The sequence below is a fragment of the Pocillopora damicornis genome, chromosome 10, assembly GCF_964200805.1.
Source record: "Pocillopora damicornis chromosome 10, jaPocDami1.2, whole genome shotgun sequence".
Lineage (NCBI taxonomy): Eukaryota > Metazoa > Cnidaria > Anthozoa > Scleractinia > Pocilloporidae > Pocillopora > Pocillopora damicornis.
In genome coordinates, this window is record NC_142679.1 from 9,849,899 (window position 1) to 9,868,595 (window position 18,697).

The 18,697-nt window shown below is 37.7% G+C and overlaps 1 protein-coding gene across 2 annotated transcripts in view; it reads left to right on the forward strand.

Annotated features, from left to right (window-relative positions):
• LOC113686977 (putative tRNA (uracil-O(2)-)-methyltransferase) overlaps positions 1-18,694 on the forward strand; it is a 38,820-nt gene extending 20,126 nt beyond the window's left edge. The window contains exons 6-12 of one of the 2 annotated variants that reach the window (XM_089184373.1): positions 401-472; positions 7,342-7,448; positions 9,107-9,167; positions 9,706-9,828; positions 13,260-13,758; positions 16,203-16,319; positions 16,588-18,694. In XM_089184373.1, coding sequence (XP_089040499.1) covers positions 401-472; positions 7,342-7,448; positions 9,107-9,167; positions 9,706-9,828; positions 13,260-13,758; positions 16,203-16,319; positions 16,588-16,826 — 1,218 coding nt within the window. In that variant the 3' untranslated portion in view covers positions 16,827-18,694. Of the gene's footprint in view, positions 1-400; positions 473-7,341; positions 7,449-9,106; positions 9,168-9,705; positions 9,829-13,259; positions 13,759-16,136; positions 16,320-16,587 lie in introns of both variants that reach the window. The other variant, XM_089184374.1, reaches the window with a different exon arrangement.
• The last annotated feature ends 3 nt before the right edge of the window (positions 18,695-18,697 follow it).

An 18,697-nucleotide genomic window follows, 5' to 3' on the forward strand; every position in this document is an offset into this window, starting at 1 on the left:
CAAAGCAGCTGTTGCTGAAGGTATAAGAAAAGTGTGGATTATGAAACAATTAGATTTTCCAATACTTGTTACAACTCTCATACAGTAATTACCTTTTACAGACATGAAAAGTTGACCTTATTAATGTATTTCAAAAAATAGGATCCACAATTCCCCCCCCCCTCCCAAAAAAAAATCTTAGGCTGTAGTGGCAATAAAGCTCAAGATGATAAAATGCGTTGTCATAGGCTATGCTCAGTCCATAAAAACTAGTTTGATGTATTCATGTGCTATCTTTTACAACATCTTTGAACTAACTAGACTTGATGATTTTAATTTTTAATCGAGATTCACCTTTCACTGGTGGATCCATCTTATTTTTTCTACATTATTGGATCAGTTGAATATTTTTACATTTCAGCATCCAGGAAGTGGTATTGATGTGCGTCGACGTAAAATTTGGGATCTGTATGGTGGAGACACCTCACTCCAGGTTTTTTATTTAAAGTCACTTCAATCAGTGAAAAGTTCTGTTTGACGAGTGCTTAGGCGTGAAACTCAGAGTCACAGAGAATCGATGTGTACTCTTTAATTCTTTAACTTGTGTATACTTAGCTCTGCTACCACAGCATTGAGCACTTCATGCCAAGGTAGACTCTACCCCCACATTCATCTATATATATATATATATATATATACATAGTATAGGTAAAGTGGGGAGTCAGTGATTCTTTTAGATGGTGGAAGGTTCTTTTGTAATTTACAATGGGGGAGTTGGCATAGTTAACAGTAAGAATGAACATGACAATAGGAACTTACTAGATTTTATCCTGCATAAAAAAAAACAAATGCATGGAGTGGACCAACAAAGATTATAATTTTTGGACTGTGGGAACCAAAATTCCGTTTTCCAGAGAAACCAAATAACTCACTCTACTTTCTCGAATTAAAGGTTTAATCTTCACAAAATGTTGTACACAACTCAAAATCTCCCCTCTCTCAAAACGTCACCGATGTGTATTTTCCACGAGGTACTTAATTTGAACCGAGGCTCACAATTTCAAAACGAGGTTGTCAGTCACGCAACCCCCCCAAAAAAACAGTCACGACACCCTCCCCCCATTTAAGTGTTAATCAGCTTAAATGTTCTTAAACTTCTTGTGAAACAATGTCCTTGATTCTCTCGTTTGCAATCTCCTTGGATCTTCTACTTGGTCTCAATCTTGGTCTGAACACTTCTGCTTCTGGGTTTGGCTGGCAGTCAGGATCCTCTCCTCCAATTTCTAGTTTACATATGAGTTGCAAGGGGTGCTCCACAATGTAACTATTCCCTTGCTTAAGCTTCAATCCTCAGACTGTTCCATCCTTGCCTGTGACCTTTCCTACCACTTGTGCAAGCTTCCACAGTGTTCTATTCTTGGTTTCATCTTTAAGCAACACCAGCGCTCCTGTGTTTGGGATTTCAGCAATGTTACTGGTGGGCAGTTGCTGTCTTTCTTCAAGGGCGTGCACATACTCCTTCACGAATCTCTTTCAAACATGTTCTTTGTTTTTCTGCAGAAACCTCATTTGTCTGGTTACTTCTTCCTCTCCAATCTTCTCAAGATCCTCCTCTAAGATGGGGTTTGGCCTCCCTCTGAGTGACATGTTTGGGATGAACACTGGTTGCTCAAATTCCTCTCCCTGATAAAACAATGGCCTGCTGTTCATGCAGATTTCAATGTCTAACAGGACTTCTTGCAACTCTTCATAGCTGAGTAGACTTCAGCCAATCACTTAAGACATACACCTTTTCATAATGCCAATTAGGCACTCAAAGAAGCCTCCCCACCAAGGGGACATCCTCGTCTAGCAGTAAATTCCTTTAAGGCTCTCTGAAATTATGTGGTGGACAGATTGTGACATAGCTTCAAATGGACTGCTCTGATGCTAGCACAAGTGAACAGTGCGATGTATGCCTTTGCTGTACTTGACTTTGTAATCTTATAGTACACTGGTCCTGCAAAATCTACCCACGTCATGACAAAAGTGTCTGATGGTTGGGTTCTGAAAAGTGGCAATCTACACTCCAAGATAGGTAAAGTGGACAATGGCTTCCACCAATAGCATTTGCAAACTGTACAGTCTTGTATCACCTTCTTAGTCAGCACTCTTAACTTGGGTACCCAAAACTTCTCTCGCATGCGACATAAGGTTATTGAGACTCCCCTGTCCATCATCTGCTCACGGAGTTGTTTCACAATAAGGAAGGCTAGCTTGCAACTTCAGGGAAGAAAGATTGGGTTGTAATCCTTCACTCTTCCAAAACATCTTAATATTCCATCCTCATCCTTCTTCAGTGCAACATCTGACTTGACATCCTGAGATGCCTGGGCCTGGTGAAGCCAGTACTTCTCTGCTGCTTGTGTTTCTTCTGTTGTCAATGGTCCCTTCTCTTTCTCTTTCTTCTTGCAGTTGCCAATAAATCATCTCACAATGGCAGTTATCCTCAGAAGCTTCTGATAAGATGCATACTTGTTAAGAAGCTGATCCACAATTGGATTTTTCTTTTCTTCTTTGACAAGAAGCTGTTTCTCGAACTTAGGCTTCACACTCTCTTTTGCTGTTTCTACGGTTTCTGACACCTCAGGTTGCTGTGGCCATTTTCCCAGACAACTTAGCCAGTCTGGTCCTTTAAACCAAAGCTCTCCCATTTTACAGGGCTCTGTGCTTGTACTTCCGTGGTCTCTGGGATTGTCTTTTGTTGGGACATGGTGCCACTTCAGGTATTGCTTGTCTTGTATCACTTCAGTATGGTTTCGAACAAACTGACCACATCCCATGACCTTTAATCCAGTACAGCACTGCAGTACTATCGACCCAGCAGTGATACTCTTCAACTAGCTGACCTTCCATTACTTCCTTCACATGATTCATCAATTTGCTCAAGGTGTGTGCTGCAATAAGCTCCAACCGTGGGATTGACAGGTGTTTTGGTGCTATTCTTGACTTCGCAACAAGCAGGCTCTGGTGAACTGGAGCAACATGATGAAATACAAGTGCATAAATGGCTGCTGAAACTGCTAGCTTTCTTGCATCAGCAAAACCATGAAGGCCAATTCTTCTCACATCTTTACTCACAACACTGTGTGGAACACTTATTGACGGACACTTCTCCATTCCCTTCAGCCAGTTGTTCCAAGATCTTTGCATATCGTCTGGTACCACTTGGTCCCACCTTAGCTTCCTTAAGCAAACCTCACTGTACCGGATCTTTCCCATGATGGTCACTGGTGCTGCAAGTCCCAACAAGTCATAAACACCATTTATGGCTGATAACATCTTTCTCTTGGTAAGGGGACCATCACTCATTGTTCCCAATGGCTTTATGAAATCAACTGAAATTGTGTCTTCTACCTTGTTTCAAGGTACTCCAAGTATCTTTGTTTCTTGGGAATGGGTTCCAACCACTAACTTTGCATAAGTTGAGCTTGCTTGTGATAGTAGGGTTTCATCATCAATTTGCTGTGGTTCTTCTAATTCTAGAATGTTGCTGTGCCACTTGTGCAGGTGAAACCCTCCTTCTTCCATTATTCACATGGCCTCCTCTTTGAAACTAATCAGCTCTTCCACACAATCACCACCTGATTGAACATCATCCACATGTGTTTTTTAGCAACTCATCAGCAGTACTGAGGTACTTATCGGCATACTGGCTCACATGTTTTTGAATTGTGGCCCCAAGAATATATGGGCTTGGTCCTGACCCAAAAATCACTCTGGTGAAATAATACTGCCTCACTGTTCTTGAGTTGAGGTTCTCATATCATAGAAGGTGAAGGGCATCTCTATCTCTTGGGTCCACTCTTGGGTGAATATCTCCGGTGATACACAACATCTTCAGACGATTTCGAAGAAGGATGTCAAATAACATGGGATGTAAAGGGGGTCCTACTTCCAAACAGTTGTTCAAGGAAAGTACTTGACAATGTGTCTATGCTGAACAATCATAAACTATCCTCATCTTTGTGGACTCGGCCTGGTCTCAGATCACTAGTTGATGAGGAATATAAAGGATGACCTCCCCCATAGGTGTTTTGGGCACCTCTTCCAAGATTCCTTCTGCTAATTGCTCTGTTGTAACCATATGGTACTCTTTAAGTTGCTGCATCCTCTCTAGTTTCTGTGTTGTACTTCTTAGCCTTCCAATAGTCAGTTGTTTGTTTGAAGGCAGAGGGGCTGATCTGGTTTCCATGGCAACCATGTTGAATATGTTCCATCATCCAAATGTTGTAAGTGATCTTTGAAATCTTCATGGAACAACTGCTGCACGTCAGCTTTATGAGTCGGTCCTAGGACCTCCTGCGAACACATCTGCTCAAATTCATGTTGGCTTGAATTTAAGAAGAAATCCTTTTCAGTCTCTGTACTCAACGACGTTAACTTTCCCATGATCACCCAACCCAGCATGGTGTGCTCTGCACCAGGATCAATGTCTGGATTTACTCCTAGGACAGCTGGTTCAGTTGTTTTGATATCTGCAGCACCAAGGATCACATGGACTGGCAAGTTATCTTCCATCACCATTTCTTCACTGAAGTGTAGTCTCTTTATGCAGTTGTTGGCCTTCTTTAACTCCGATATTCTTGGGTTAGGGAGATGAGTTAACACTGGTTTCTCTGCATTTATGCAACATAGCTCAAGCTCAAAGCCCTCAATGGCATTTGATTCAACGCGGACCTTGTATATCTCAACAAGTTTGTCCACTGTCCCATACATTTGTTCTATGACCCTCCTTTCAGTTTGGTATGGCTTCAGGTTCAGTTCTGTGACCAAACTTGAGCTGATGTGGGAGCTTCCAGCTCCACTGTCCAACATGATTCGAGCTTGTACTCCTCCAACTTTAGCAATTACAGTTGCATGCAAGGTACACATGTTTTGAGAATCCATTGCACCATAAAACCTTTCAGACCGACCCAATGACTCAGGGGTACCCTTGTGGGTGGGCAGGAGTGTCATCTTCATCTTGTCACATACAGAGGTATGGTGTCTTCCATTACATACCACACCCTCGTCCTTTACATTTGGAAGCCAGATGCCCAGACCTTGTGCAGTTATAACATAACTTGTTTCTTGTTAAATATTCCCATCTACTGGCAATGTCTAAAACCTTAGTAAAGTCACTGCTACGATGACTGTTTAAACCACAGTAAACACAGGGAGGGGGACTTTGCAGCTGCCGTATATTTCCTCCAGCCATTAAGTTTTTCTCTGGTTTCTTTTGGCGATTTTCTCAATTCCCAGGTACAGTGGAGCTTGGAGATTGCAGGCTAGATTCCACCAAGGGCAGGGGGTTTCAGTCTGTGTACTTCCTCAAATTTTCAACTAGCTCCTCAAGTCCCCATTTCTCCCAGTCATAATCTTTTTGGGCCATAGCCTCCCTTATCGGACCCAATTTGTCTATTATGTTGTACACATAACTCTGGGCACCCTCTAGTGTCTTCATCGTCGCTAAGGTTCAGACTGTCTTAGACAACTTAGTGTAAAAGTTGTGAATCTCTTTGATTTTGTGGGAACTGGTTATGTTTGGCAAGCTTTCTAAGTCCCTAATTAAGGCCTTATAAACCTTAATGTCTTTTCCAAAGGTCATTTCAAGGATTTTCTTAGCTTCATGATATCCTTCAGGCGTGTGGGGCAGCCCAAGAATGTGCTCTTTTGGTTCTCCCTCAACTAGTTCTAACAAGTTATTGAATTTACTTATCTCAGAGATGTTTGTGCTTTCCACTTCCACAACAAACTGGTTCCAAAACTGAAGCCAGACTTTACAGTCTCCCTTGAAAGCTGTTTTCATATATTTCTGCAGTTTAACCACTTGAGGTTTGCTTATCTTTTGCATAGCTTTTCTCTTTGAGTGCCATTTCCAACTCAAACTTCTTATGAAACCAGTCTTCTTCTCGCTTGTGTATTTCTTTTTTCTCTAAATTATCCAATGCATGCTTGAGCTTATTCCTTAGCTTGTGCACTGGTATTAACTCTTCTTTACAAACGTGTGCCCAAACTTTCACCTCTTAAAGACTCATTTCTGCATCCAACATTGCATCCTTCACATGGTCCACCGAATCCTCAAGGCTTTTACAAATCCCGCAAATTTTCTCGTAAGCCAACAACAAATCTCCTTTTACCTTCATAGTCATGTTTTCTTTTATCTCCTGGACATAGTAGGTCACCTTTTTCCACTCCTTAGCGTAGTTCTTCTCAGCTTCAGCTTTATCCACCATATTTGTAGAATTTCTCACTAGATTTGTCGATAGCTTTGTTATTCAATTCCCTCAAGATTCTTGCACTCTTGCTCACATGTATTGCTGTCCTGACAGGGTCGCCACTTTTGGTGTGGGAACCAAAATTCCATTTTCCAGAGACACCAGATAACTCACTTTAGTTTCTCAAATTAAAGATTTAATCTTCACAAAATGTTGTATATAACTCAAAATCTCTCCTCTCTCAAAACGTCACCAATGCGTATTTTCCATGAGGTATGTAATTTGAACCTAGGCTCACAATTTCAAAACAAGGTTGTCAGTCATGCAACTCCCAAAAAAAAACAGTCACAACAGGACCATGTTGACGACAGAATCGCAAAAAGCAGCGGAATGCAGTTAAAACAAAAGAAAACATGTACAACTCTCGTGGGTTTATTGTGCTACATAGTTGGCTTCCTTTGCTGGCTCTCAAAGTAAGCCAGTCATTCTTGACTCTTGGTAAGGAACAATATCTTTTGTATACTATATTCAGCCATCTTCACCACACACTTGATTGATAATGCTTATATCACCTCTCACAGTCACTTTGGCTCAGTTGTTTGAAGGATGGACAATGCTATCCAATGGATAGATTGCTTTCTAGCAAATAAGTATTAACTAAATGTATTGTGCTGTCCACCGGATAGAGATTCATCAAGTGGATCAGGTTATTCACCTTTTGAATAACTGGGGCCTTTATGATATGTACTAATCAGCACCCTTTGTGTCGCACTTAGTACAGCTTTTGTATCCTCAGGGCCAGTTGTTTACAAAAGGTGGAACCCAAATTATTGTCTTATGTAATGATTGGGCCTCAGGTTTTCTCTCTAGGAGGGTTGCTTTGATTACATAAATGTCCCTCCACTGATAGCTTTTGGCCCTCTTGACACTGTTCAGAAGGTTCAGCTAAATTAAGGATAGTTTAAGACGTGGTTTTCTTAAACAAGGGCTGACCTCTGCTTAAATAACTAGCCCATAGTCTTTTTAATTAATATTATCATATTTTTTTGATTAATGAAATTTCTGGATTGGATGTAATCCAATCTGTAATCTTAGCCTCTGACCAGCAATGTTCCATTTACAGGAAAAGGCAGTGAATCCTACTTTACCTGGTCTGTTTCCAGATGTCGACTGGCTCATTGGCAATCATTCTGATGAACTCACTCCCTGGATACCTGTAATGGCTGCTAGGTGGGTTTATCTTGTGATGATCAGAAAGGATTTGATGTTCAGTACATTTCACTTTTGAGGCTTTGACAAATAGTTCTAAGTATTATCATTTGTTTCTTCATTGTCAATGCATCAGTAACATAATAATAAGGTGAAGGGGCTAACCCAGAAGCCGTGTGGTTCCCCTATCGTCTGGACTCCAACAATGATTACCTTTGCTTCTTTAAATTCCGCCTGTTAATTATAAATAATTTTCTTACTTCAGTGCAATTCCATTTTTAAGACTTTCGTTTAATACTTAAAGGCATTCAGCATTTCAGGTAATTTTTGTTTGTCATCCCACAACATATCTATTGAGATATTTCTGCATGGAAAATTATTTTGAAATGCTTATCATCTTTTGTTGTACCAGGGCAAGAACTGAAAAGATTGTCCTTGTAAAATGCTCTCATTAAAGAAAAAGAATTTTTCCCTCAGGCTTTATGATGGGCCCATCACACCAATTAACCCTTTAACTCCCATGAGTGCATGACAAAGACAGAATTTCTCCATACAACATCAATACAATATCAACAATATAAGTGATGAGAATAAAGAAAAAATCACAATTTGGGGTTAATTAGTTGATCCAATACTAAATTCCCAGAGCTAACATTATAAGTATTGTATGGTTGACAGTAAGGATAATTACAAATTTGATCTGGGAGCTAAAGGGTTTAGATATTTCTGTTAAGAAAACTTTTGTTTTTAATGGCATGCAATCCTGAAATGATTGTAAGATGTTTATCGTCTTGTGCTGCCTTCAGTAGTGTCACAGCATGAACTGGAAACATAATGGGCTAGTGGCTGTAAACCAGAAACAACCAAAAGGGAGAACTCAACTGTGTATCAAGTGTGAATGCTGAAGATCAAAGATTACTTTGAAACAAACACTAAGTAGCATTGGGTCCAGACAGGGTTAAACTCACTCACTCACTCACTTGCCTCAATGAAAAATGTGGCTTCAACTCCTACAGGTGACAGTAGCAACAAAAAAGTATGCGCACTTTTTTTATTGGAATCCTATTGAGCCATCATGGTATAAATCTCCATCTATGCCCAGTAGAGTGTATATAGCATGATGTGGGCATTTTGCCAAGTTCCAGTGCAGTGCAGCTGCAACTTATAAAACTTTTAAGATGGTTTTACCATTCTGTCCTGATTTACATAGACTTTTAGAGCTTTAAATGATTTCAGCTTGAATATTATTTTGTATTTTTGTATCTTGTGTTTTGCATACCACAAAATTGAAAAAGCAGTATTTTTTGTACACAAGCTGGTTCATGCTTTTTTTGTGTTAAAGAAGTAAGACTTATCTTAGGCTGCTTTCTGGAACTCTTATGCTTCTCTCATGCTTTCCAAATTTTCAGTGTGGGTTCATACCTTGATATACCCACACCAAACATTGTGTCTTGTCAACACTGTCATCACACTCACAGTCCATGACATTAATAATCTTAGTTATACCCAATACTAGTGCCATCCCACCTTTCGACCTTGAGGACCAGAGACACAGACCATCATTTGACACATCAAAGCCATACTTAATACTATTTCACATGTTCATCAGACATCAGGCCCTATCTGATCTTAATATTTTGGTATTTTGTAAAATAAAATATTTCTTTGTCACTTGATAGGTCATCAACCATGGCTCGATATTTCCTTCTACCATGTTGCTTGTTTGACTTTAACTGTAAGGTGAGTAATTATACATCCTGCACCGACTTAAGTTATGCAATTATGTGGTTACTAAGATTGTTTGTGCTTCATTCTGTCATGATAGTCATTAAACTCAATTTAACCTTTCAAACCAGTATTGCTACTTTTGCAAAAGTGTACAGGGGCTTCTTTTTTTTTTTTTCTTCTTACATGCTTTCTGATTGACAGGTGTCAGATCATGTGAGATACCTACAAACAAAATGTTTTGAAATTTGCTTGGAAGCCTTTTAAATCACCCTTATCATTACACAAATAAAAATGTTTTGGTAAAGCCTCCCTTTCTAATTTGGATTTCCTCTGTTTTTTTCTACCATCTTTATCAGGGAGTTTTATCATGATACTCAATCATAAGTCTTCCTTTGAACAGAATTGCAAATTTGCATGCGTAAAATTGTAATTTTTAAGGCAAGGGCAGGACATTTGTCACTTTTTACCAATACAGTTCACGCCTGTCACTCATTTTTTTCTACTGTGCCAGCTACAAGTATAAACTTTCTTATCGGTTTATTTTTACCAGTTTAACAGGAAAAATAGCAAAGTGACGCAGTATCGAGATTACCTGGATTTTGTGTACAATGTGGGAGAAACATGTGGCTTTCAGGTAGAAGAAGATTCATTGAGGATTCCTTCTACCAAAAGGGTAATAATTTAAGTTACATAATTATATGTTGAAATTATCCTTTAAGGGTGTGATTAGGCAGATCAGCTTCTAAGCTGCTGAGGAATAAGTCAAACCATGCACCTAAACCGTTTTGTACCAAATCTCAGGGGGTAGCAACATGGTTGAGATTCTTTGTTTTTTGTGACATATAATGCATCATGCCTTGCTCTTGATGAATTAGCATTAAGGTATTTGATAAGTGATTTATGTGAAGGCGACATGTCTGCGAGAATCACAAAAAGCTCAATTTTTTCACCTCAAGGCTAGGGAGGATTGTGTTACTTTCACAATTCTACATACTTAGGTAAGTAAATAGCTAAGTGGTGCCTTCTAAGTACTGTTATGATAAAAATATCCTTTTTGGGCTCAAGAAGAAAGAAGGTATGCTGAAGCTGAGATTATTTCTATTTTAACGCAAGGGTTATTAAGTCTGAAGTACTTGAAAATGATGTTTCAACGTCATGAATTGAGCTCATAGGAGCTGTAGTAACCTTTAGGATTTTGAATGTATTTAAATTTACCTGAAGTAAATTTATGGCATCTCAAATGGGAACCAAAAGTAACTCTGAAAAATTTTTAAGTCCCTTGATTGAAATGAAGCTTTTTAAACCCAGTTCAATGATCCTACCACTCAGTAAGTAACATTCTTTAGTTTTAATTTCTTTAACTGATTCAACATTAGTTTTGTTATTACCAATCATTATTTTGTTTCTCCAAAAAGTCCAAATTTATGGCATGCATCTGCCTTTACTTCATACTTAACTTTTCACTTGTTTTTTTATTGGACTGAAAGAGTGCATTTCCTTCTGCTTAATTAAAAAATATATAACTCCCAACCACACTTATAACAAATTGAAAATAAAAATGACAAAAAATATTGCAGAATGGCAAAAAATAAAGCCACTTGGCTTTGTGAGCAGGCAAAACAGAGAACATGGAAGAGACAGGGAGAATCAATAAAATCAAAAATTAGATACAAAAGAGGGAGAAATATGGGAACTTTCTATCAAAACAAATGTGTTGATGTACAATAATGAGTGGTTTAAGATACAATCGACCAAGAGAGGATCATATGATCCTGACTAAGTGGAACCTAGTCCCAACTCTGTACTTAACATATCACCCCTAAGAATTAATCCAACAAAGCCATGATCTCAATTGAGTTGGGTATGTTTGTATCAAGCTGAGAGTGTTCATTACTAATGTTTTGAGGAAATCAACAGCTCTTTTAACCCATTTTGTCTTACTCCTACATCAAGATGGAGAAACATATACTCTTAAATTTCAGGCTATTACTTTCAAGCTGTATCAGCAGTAGCCTCTATTTGGCACCAAAAATTTGTAGGGATATTCTTCCACAAACATTATCTGTTTCAAGATGCACACAGTTTCCCGAGAGTGAAGCTCGAGGAAAACTGTGAGCCTTGAGGAACAGATAATAAGTATCTGGTCATATTTTCAAGCAAAATAGAGGCTATTAAGTTTATTTGCTTTCAAGTATTTTGCAATGTACATAAAATGTTTACAAACAGCCTACTGTATGCAGCATGGAATGTTTTCTTTTGAGTGTTTTCTGGTACGACTTAATGAACAAAGAAGATTTTCCTTCTTCAGTAACAACCAAAAAACCCTCTCTCATCTTGAATTAAATTTCAAATGAAGGCTTAGAGGACATAAAGGTTTGAAAATTGGGCAATACTGCTTGGATATCACCCAGTTAAAGCTAGGGGATATTCATTTTCATGCTGTGTTTGGACCAATTGTGCACAAGCAAAAATATTTGATGGATCACAAAAAGTCAAATCTGGTGAGGCACAGTGTTTCGGCGTACCCAACAGTGTCATTTATTTTGTTGGACCATTGATCAGTTTGGGAACCATCAACCCTTCAGCTCATTGATACTATTCATGTTGGGTTTGTTTGTGCTTCTCATGAATTCTTTCATCTATGTTTAAGGTTTGATTTGTATTTGTTATGCATAGGTTAACTTTCTGCCCACCTTATGATTTTAAGCTATTTGCTCACTTTGCCCTCTTATTTAATGACCTCAAGGCCATACACAGCAATGAGGATAGGGGTTACACCATTACTTTTCAAACAAAGAAACTGGTGGATAGAAAGCCTTCTTTCTTCTGATTATGGTTCCCACAAAGCCTCTTGATCCAAAAAGATCTCTTGAGATGATTGTTCAATATTTTTCTTTCCTAGGGAATTTATCCAAGTACCAGCTAAAACTTCTTTCATTTCTTTCAAATTGTAATTCCAAGACATACCATGGCATAGGCTTAAATTGTAAACCAGAGTCCAATGGAAAATTGCGGCAGAAAAACCTTGAAAATTTAAGGCTAGAGACTCCTACATTATCCTTTTTCAGGGCTAAAAATTAACTCCAGTGCTTGGTGGCCAGCCGGGCGAGTTTCCTTGAATTCTTAGTGGCCCATCCCAAAATGAAGAAGCCCTCGATTTCCTCTATTTTAAAATGAAAAACTTGATTAGATGCCACATGGCTTTTAACAGAGCATTAACTAAAAGGAAAGAACACATTACACACAGAACTCTGGCTAAGTCCAGAGTCACGTGGCAATCACAAACTCAAAATGGCGTCTATACGTTGTGAATGTGGATCGCTCGTGAAATCACTGTTAAAACGACTCAGAATTTCCCCTTCAGAACTAAAAATTTACTAAAATGGATGATCTTAGAGTCCAAGCAAAGAAACGAAGAGAAGGGTAGTCCAATTAAACGACATATTGAGTTTTATTTTTAACTTTGTACTTCACATAATTTACATTGCAACTTTTCCAAATTCTGCAGCCTAGTCGCACATCAGGCATTCAAACCTTAACTTTTGGTGGCCCTGGTCAGTTTTAACTTGCCACTGGCAGCCATACGACCACCAATGTTTGGCCCTGCTGTTTGCTCCAAAGCATTAGCTGTTTCAAACTCCTATTAGGACTGTGGCTGTATTCAATGCAATGTGATATTATGAGATAAACTTTATATGTACTCTGTATAAAGTAGAATTTCAATAAAACTGAGTAAATGGTGATAAATGTGAATATTACTAATTTCCAAAAATAAAGGTAATTTAAGTAAAATGAAAAAAAGAATTGAAGCATCCCATCTTGAAAAGCACGCCTTTAATGTTAAATGATGCTAAAATATGAACTAAAGAAATGATCAGATAAATGAGGAAATGTGCAGGAAAGCATTTACTGAAGCACACAAAACAGGGAAGGAGTCCATTTACTTAAATACTCTCAAATATCAAAATAAAATTCTTTCTATTTACAATAGTAGAACTGGTACCTTGTACCATTACTTACAAATCACAGATACAAACAATGAAGTTAAATATGTTTAAGGTAACAAAATTTTTATTTCCTGTCTTTACCTTGTTTTACACTTAGATCTGTCATATTGGACGACCAAGAACATTCACTGAGAACAATGATGACCTACAAATCATATCAATTAAGGATATGATACAAGAGAGAGGTTGCAATCTTGATGATGAACAGCCCCCTGAAACTTTAAGGAATATTCCCTCCCAAAATCACATAACACCTAATCAACATGAAGATAGAGGGGCTGTTGACATCCAACGACAGCACCATGAGCATCATGCTACTGATGCCTTGCTGTGTAGAGGGAGAGGAAACACCAGCATTCAAACTTTTGCCACCAAGTCTTACTCAACCTTTTCTAAACAAGCACCTTCCAGTTTTCAGCCTCGTGCTCAGAAGGAGGCAATACGAAACTGTACAACTTTAGAGAGATCTCTCAAAGAACATTTTGTCAATGGTGTAGCAAGGTATTTGTTGGGTTTACCTCTTTCAAGTGATGACTTTTTGAGCCCTTCAAGCTCAATTTCAGAGGTTGAAAAAGGTGGTAAATGGCGAAAAGGAGGTAAGGAATACTCATTAGCGAATCATATCAATACTAGCAAATCATTTTGCGAAGTTCTTTCTGTGTAACATTGAAATGTGAGCAGTAGTCCACACACTCTCCAAATGATTGTTGTCATCTTGTTGAGGGTGCAAATCACAGATTTTTGTCTCATTTGAAGGGCTTAAAAAAAGGCAAGTTATGTTGTAATGTGAAGTTCTTGGGACTCGTGCCTTAATGCTCTTCTTTGAAGCCATGGTTTCTGTATCTAGTCTCAAAGTCCTTTTCTGTAAGTCGAATGTATGTTTCAGAGGTGCTGTTGTCCTTACGTGTGATGGTGGCTTGGTAGATTAAAGATGAAAGATTTTTCTTGTCTATTAGGGCAAGCGCTTTCCAAAAGACTACAAACTTAGAAAATCTTTAATCGTAACACAGTCAAGATCAGTTACAGCTGCAGGAGTAACCCTAAACAGATCATCGACAACCACAGCAAACACATTTTAAATTCATCCAAACACATCAATGACACTGCAAACTCAAAGCTGCAACCTCATGGTTACATTAAAAAGTATTTAAACTGTGGAATGGTACTTGATGTCCATATTTGCAGTCACAAAACAAGAACAGAGCTAAACAATAAAGCAGTGCTTTGTGATTTGATCAAGGCAATGGACATATTTTTGGAATGTGAACAATAACAGCAGAGTATGCTGTCTTGTTTAGGCTCAAAATACCTTAAATCTCCAGTCAATCATGAGAATTGAAAAAAAATATATGTATCTATATATTTGAAATGTTAGTTATATTCAGCACTTTATGACTGCTTATTTATAGCCATGAAAGTCAGACAGAACCATGAAAAAGCAGGTCTGATGGTATATATACCATCTCACTAACAAATGGCTAAAATAACCACACAATTTGTCCATTCCTGGGGTACAATGGTACGACTTAGAGTCAAATGTTTGATGCATACATCCGGAAGAGTTTACTACCAAATGTCACTTTTCTTAAAGTGTTGTTTTGTAACTAGTGTTTTTGAAATATGCAACAAAGCCTTTCTGGAATTTCCGAGTTTACTGTATTGTTCACTATGTTGTTCATTGTAAAGTTGTTTGAAACAAGAAATTATGAGAGGTCATTGGTTCATGATCTATGCAGTCCTCGAAAACTGGTCTTCTTGACCACAGTTAAATAGTCCTCCCCTTTTTTATTTTTCACCGTCATTAATTTGATAACTTGATTGATATATATCTGACCAAATGGGCACTTGAAGCAAACAATTGTGCAAAGGTGAAACAGATTCAAAATTTTAAAAGCAACTATTATACTCTGCTTTTAAAAAAATTCCTCTTCAATTTATTATCAACACCTTTTCAATGAGAAAAGACGTTATATTAAATATTTTTAAATTGCAACATTTTTGGAAATGGGTGTAGACATACAATCATACACCATTTTAAAAAGATTTCAATTGAAAAAAATATATCTTATTACCTTTCCTCATCAAATCATATCATATTTTAAAATTTCAACGTTTTTTTAAAATGGGTGTAACTTTGAAATGTAATGAATTCTGTTTTTACAACCTTGAATTCTGCAGTTGGAGGTGAATTCAATGCATTTGATGGAGTAAACTTCAGACACTATAAAGAAAAAACACTAATTTCAAATTATGTTTGTTCTTAGGGCTCTTTAGACAAATGTTAGTCAAAAACAAGACAAATCTTTTGCTAGTTAATGTCCAAGAGGTCCAACTGTTAGACAATAGTATACCATTTACAGTAGTTCCAAGTTATTGTTATGTGATTACTCCATGCCACCATTTTGATGTCAGTATATGAAGCAAATCTCATGTTCTAATTGGCTACTGAAGCAAAAAGGACCCATCTTGCCTGCTCAAGATTGCATACTTTTATCCAGCACAGGAAAAAATTACATTTTGGATGGACAAGATCCATATTTTTTTTCAAGTATGTGGGCAAAGGAGTGGCCAAAATGGGCAGAAGACAGCCAAAACAAAAGAAACACGAACAACTCTCCTTGCTATATTGTGCTCTTTCCCAGCTCTCCAAAGAAACAGTCATTCTTGACGCTGAACAAGGCAAAACCTCTCTGCTTTACAATAAATCCTTTATGGACCAAGTCTATTTGATGGCTAGATATTAGCCTTGTCTTTTTTTGTTTTTTAAGGACCAAGGTGAAGTCAAGGTCCATTAAAAGGGAGTAAACAAACTCTGTAAATATCCAGGCTTCTTGAACTCATGCTTGATCAATAGCACATATGTACTAAGGGGTCGACCTGTGTAAAGCATTCACCCTGCCATTCCCTGTTGGTACCGTTAAATACAGGTTGGACTTATTATTATCTACTATTAGATTGTTCTGGTATCTTGCAGGTTATCTCAAGGTTTGTTAACTACAAGGTTCTTGTACTCAGCAATTGACTTCCATTCTTCTGTCAGGTACTATGCAAATTTGGGAAGCAGCTCAGTTGTTTGATAAAGACACTTTGGTTCAACTTAAGCATGAATGTGGAGGTCTTCAGACCTTGTTACGGAATCACTATCATATTTTCAAAGGTTTGCACTAGCTAGTTGTGGTTACTGTAGTACTTGTAGTAGGGGTACTAGTAATTGTAGTAATTGTCTTATATTAGTAGTTGCTGGTACTGCAATAATTGTTGTTGCTGTGTTTTCCCTTTTTTTGTTCTGTCCGCATAGAATTTAGTTGTAACTCCAAAATTTAAAGGGTCTCTCTCATCTTTGTTAGTCAAGAAATTATGATTTCACAGTAGAAGCTTTGTATAAAATCTTGACATAGCGGTAAACTCAAAATTGTCTTATTTAGTTACTGGTGGTTTAGTTGAACTGAGGGATTGGAGTCAGGAATCCTCATGCCATGGTGCAAAGAAGGCTAATTTTGGAAAGAAGCAGCGAAGATCTCAGGCATTAAGGAAAACTTCATTGTGCTGGTTTTACTTGCATCATCCTGATGGTTGTCCAGTGACAGCAGAGAAGTGTCATTATGCACACACAACAGATGACCTTAGAGAACGACCCTCAGTGGAAGTCCTAAACAGTTTGTAAGAGTATTTAAATCATTAAAGAAGATTTTTGTTACTTCCTAAATGAAAACAGGAAGTGATTGAGAAGAGACATTCCTGTGAGATTCAGAAAAAGCGTAAAAAACTGATTAATCAAAGACTTCAAGGAGTTAAAACCACAAACTAATCACCACTGCTGTTTGCAATTAAGCTTTCTGACACCTGATTTGAATTTCCTTTGCAACACGGTAACATTCCACCAATTCCCTAAATGTTCCAGTGTGATTGGTTTTCCAAGTTTCACAGTACAAGTCAGTAAAGGCACAGAAATTTGGGGGTTATTATTTCAAAGTGAAGGATAGAGTCAAGGCCAAGAGAGCTGCAATGCTTGGCAACTTGAAAGAAAAGTAATCCTATTGTCCTTGTATAATCAACTGCTATTACAAAGCAAATAGATGTGCAATGCATTTCAGCCTCTTTTGTGTCTAATTCCACCTCGCAAGTTTCAAACAATGAAAACAAACTGATAAAAAAAGGGAAATTGTTTTCCTCTTCACTCTACTGGTAGCACTGCTTTTCTTGTGCAAGCTCATGGGATAAATATCAGTCTAGCTATTTAGTCCTGGAATGTTCTCTTTTAATGATGAACAAGTATTTGGACCATTTTATCTATTTACACCAGTTAGGTCCAGTTGAACCAATTGGACTATTTTATCTGTTCGGATAATTTAAACCTGTTGAACCATATTTCAGCAGTTTGACCATTCTAACTAGTTTGACAATGTTAAAGGGTGAAATCGTTCCAATCATTAGGACCATTTTCTCATATTAGACAATTTTAACTAGTTGAGCATGATAACTGGTTTGACCATTTACTAGTTGGATCATTTTAGCCAGTTGGACCATTTTCTCTAATTAGACCATTTTTACTGGTGGGACTTACTTCGCTGGTTGAATCATGATCGCCAGTTAAATTCTTTTAACTGGTTGGACTATTTAAATTATTTGAACCATTCAGTTGGACCTAGTTAGCCTATTTCATCTGTTTGGACAATTTAAACCAATCAGACCAATTTAACCAATTGGAACATTTTATCTAGTTAAACCATTTTAAGCGAGTGGGCCATTTTATCTAGTTAGACCATTTTACGCTGTTGGACCAATTTGATCCAGTGAAGTTGGACCATTTTGAACGATTAGACCACTATAACAATTTGAACCATTTTCTCTGGTAAGATCATTTCCTCTAGCTACACCACTTCAAGAAGGACCATTTTATTCTGTCTTTACCGGTTGCCCATTTTTTCTTGTTAGACCATTTCTACCAAGCAAAACATTTTACCTACTTAGATGATTCTCATCAGTTGGACCATTTTACCTAGTTAGATTACAAAATTGGTGGGACCATCTTATCTAATTATAGCCTGAACCATTGGATTATTTTAACTAGTTGGATTATTTTAACCAATTAGATCATTTTAACTGATTACACCGTTTTATCCAGTTAGACCATTTGAGAGTATCCACAAGAGGACCAGGCATGTTGTTAGGTTCAAAAAGGTTTTAACAATCCAGAGTAGTTTGGCCTCGTGATTAATTCGTGAGTTAAAAGAGCTCTCGGATTATATCTCAGGGTTAAAAACCCAAAATTGCTTCAAAATTGCACTTCAACCAAATATATCTTTAACTCGCACGATGTGATTGGTTGTTATCTTCCTTGGCCCAAACGTTGTTAAAACCTTAACCAACCAAGGCCAGGTTGTTCAAAGCTGGGTTAAGATAACCTAAGGTTAGTCTAAAATCTGATTTTAAATATGAAAGCTTCAAAAGAAAACTCACTGTAACTCTTTTTTGTTTACACTTTGATGATTGTATGCTCCGAAAAAAAAGTAGAGAAAGTTATCTCAAAAAGGG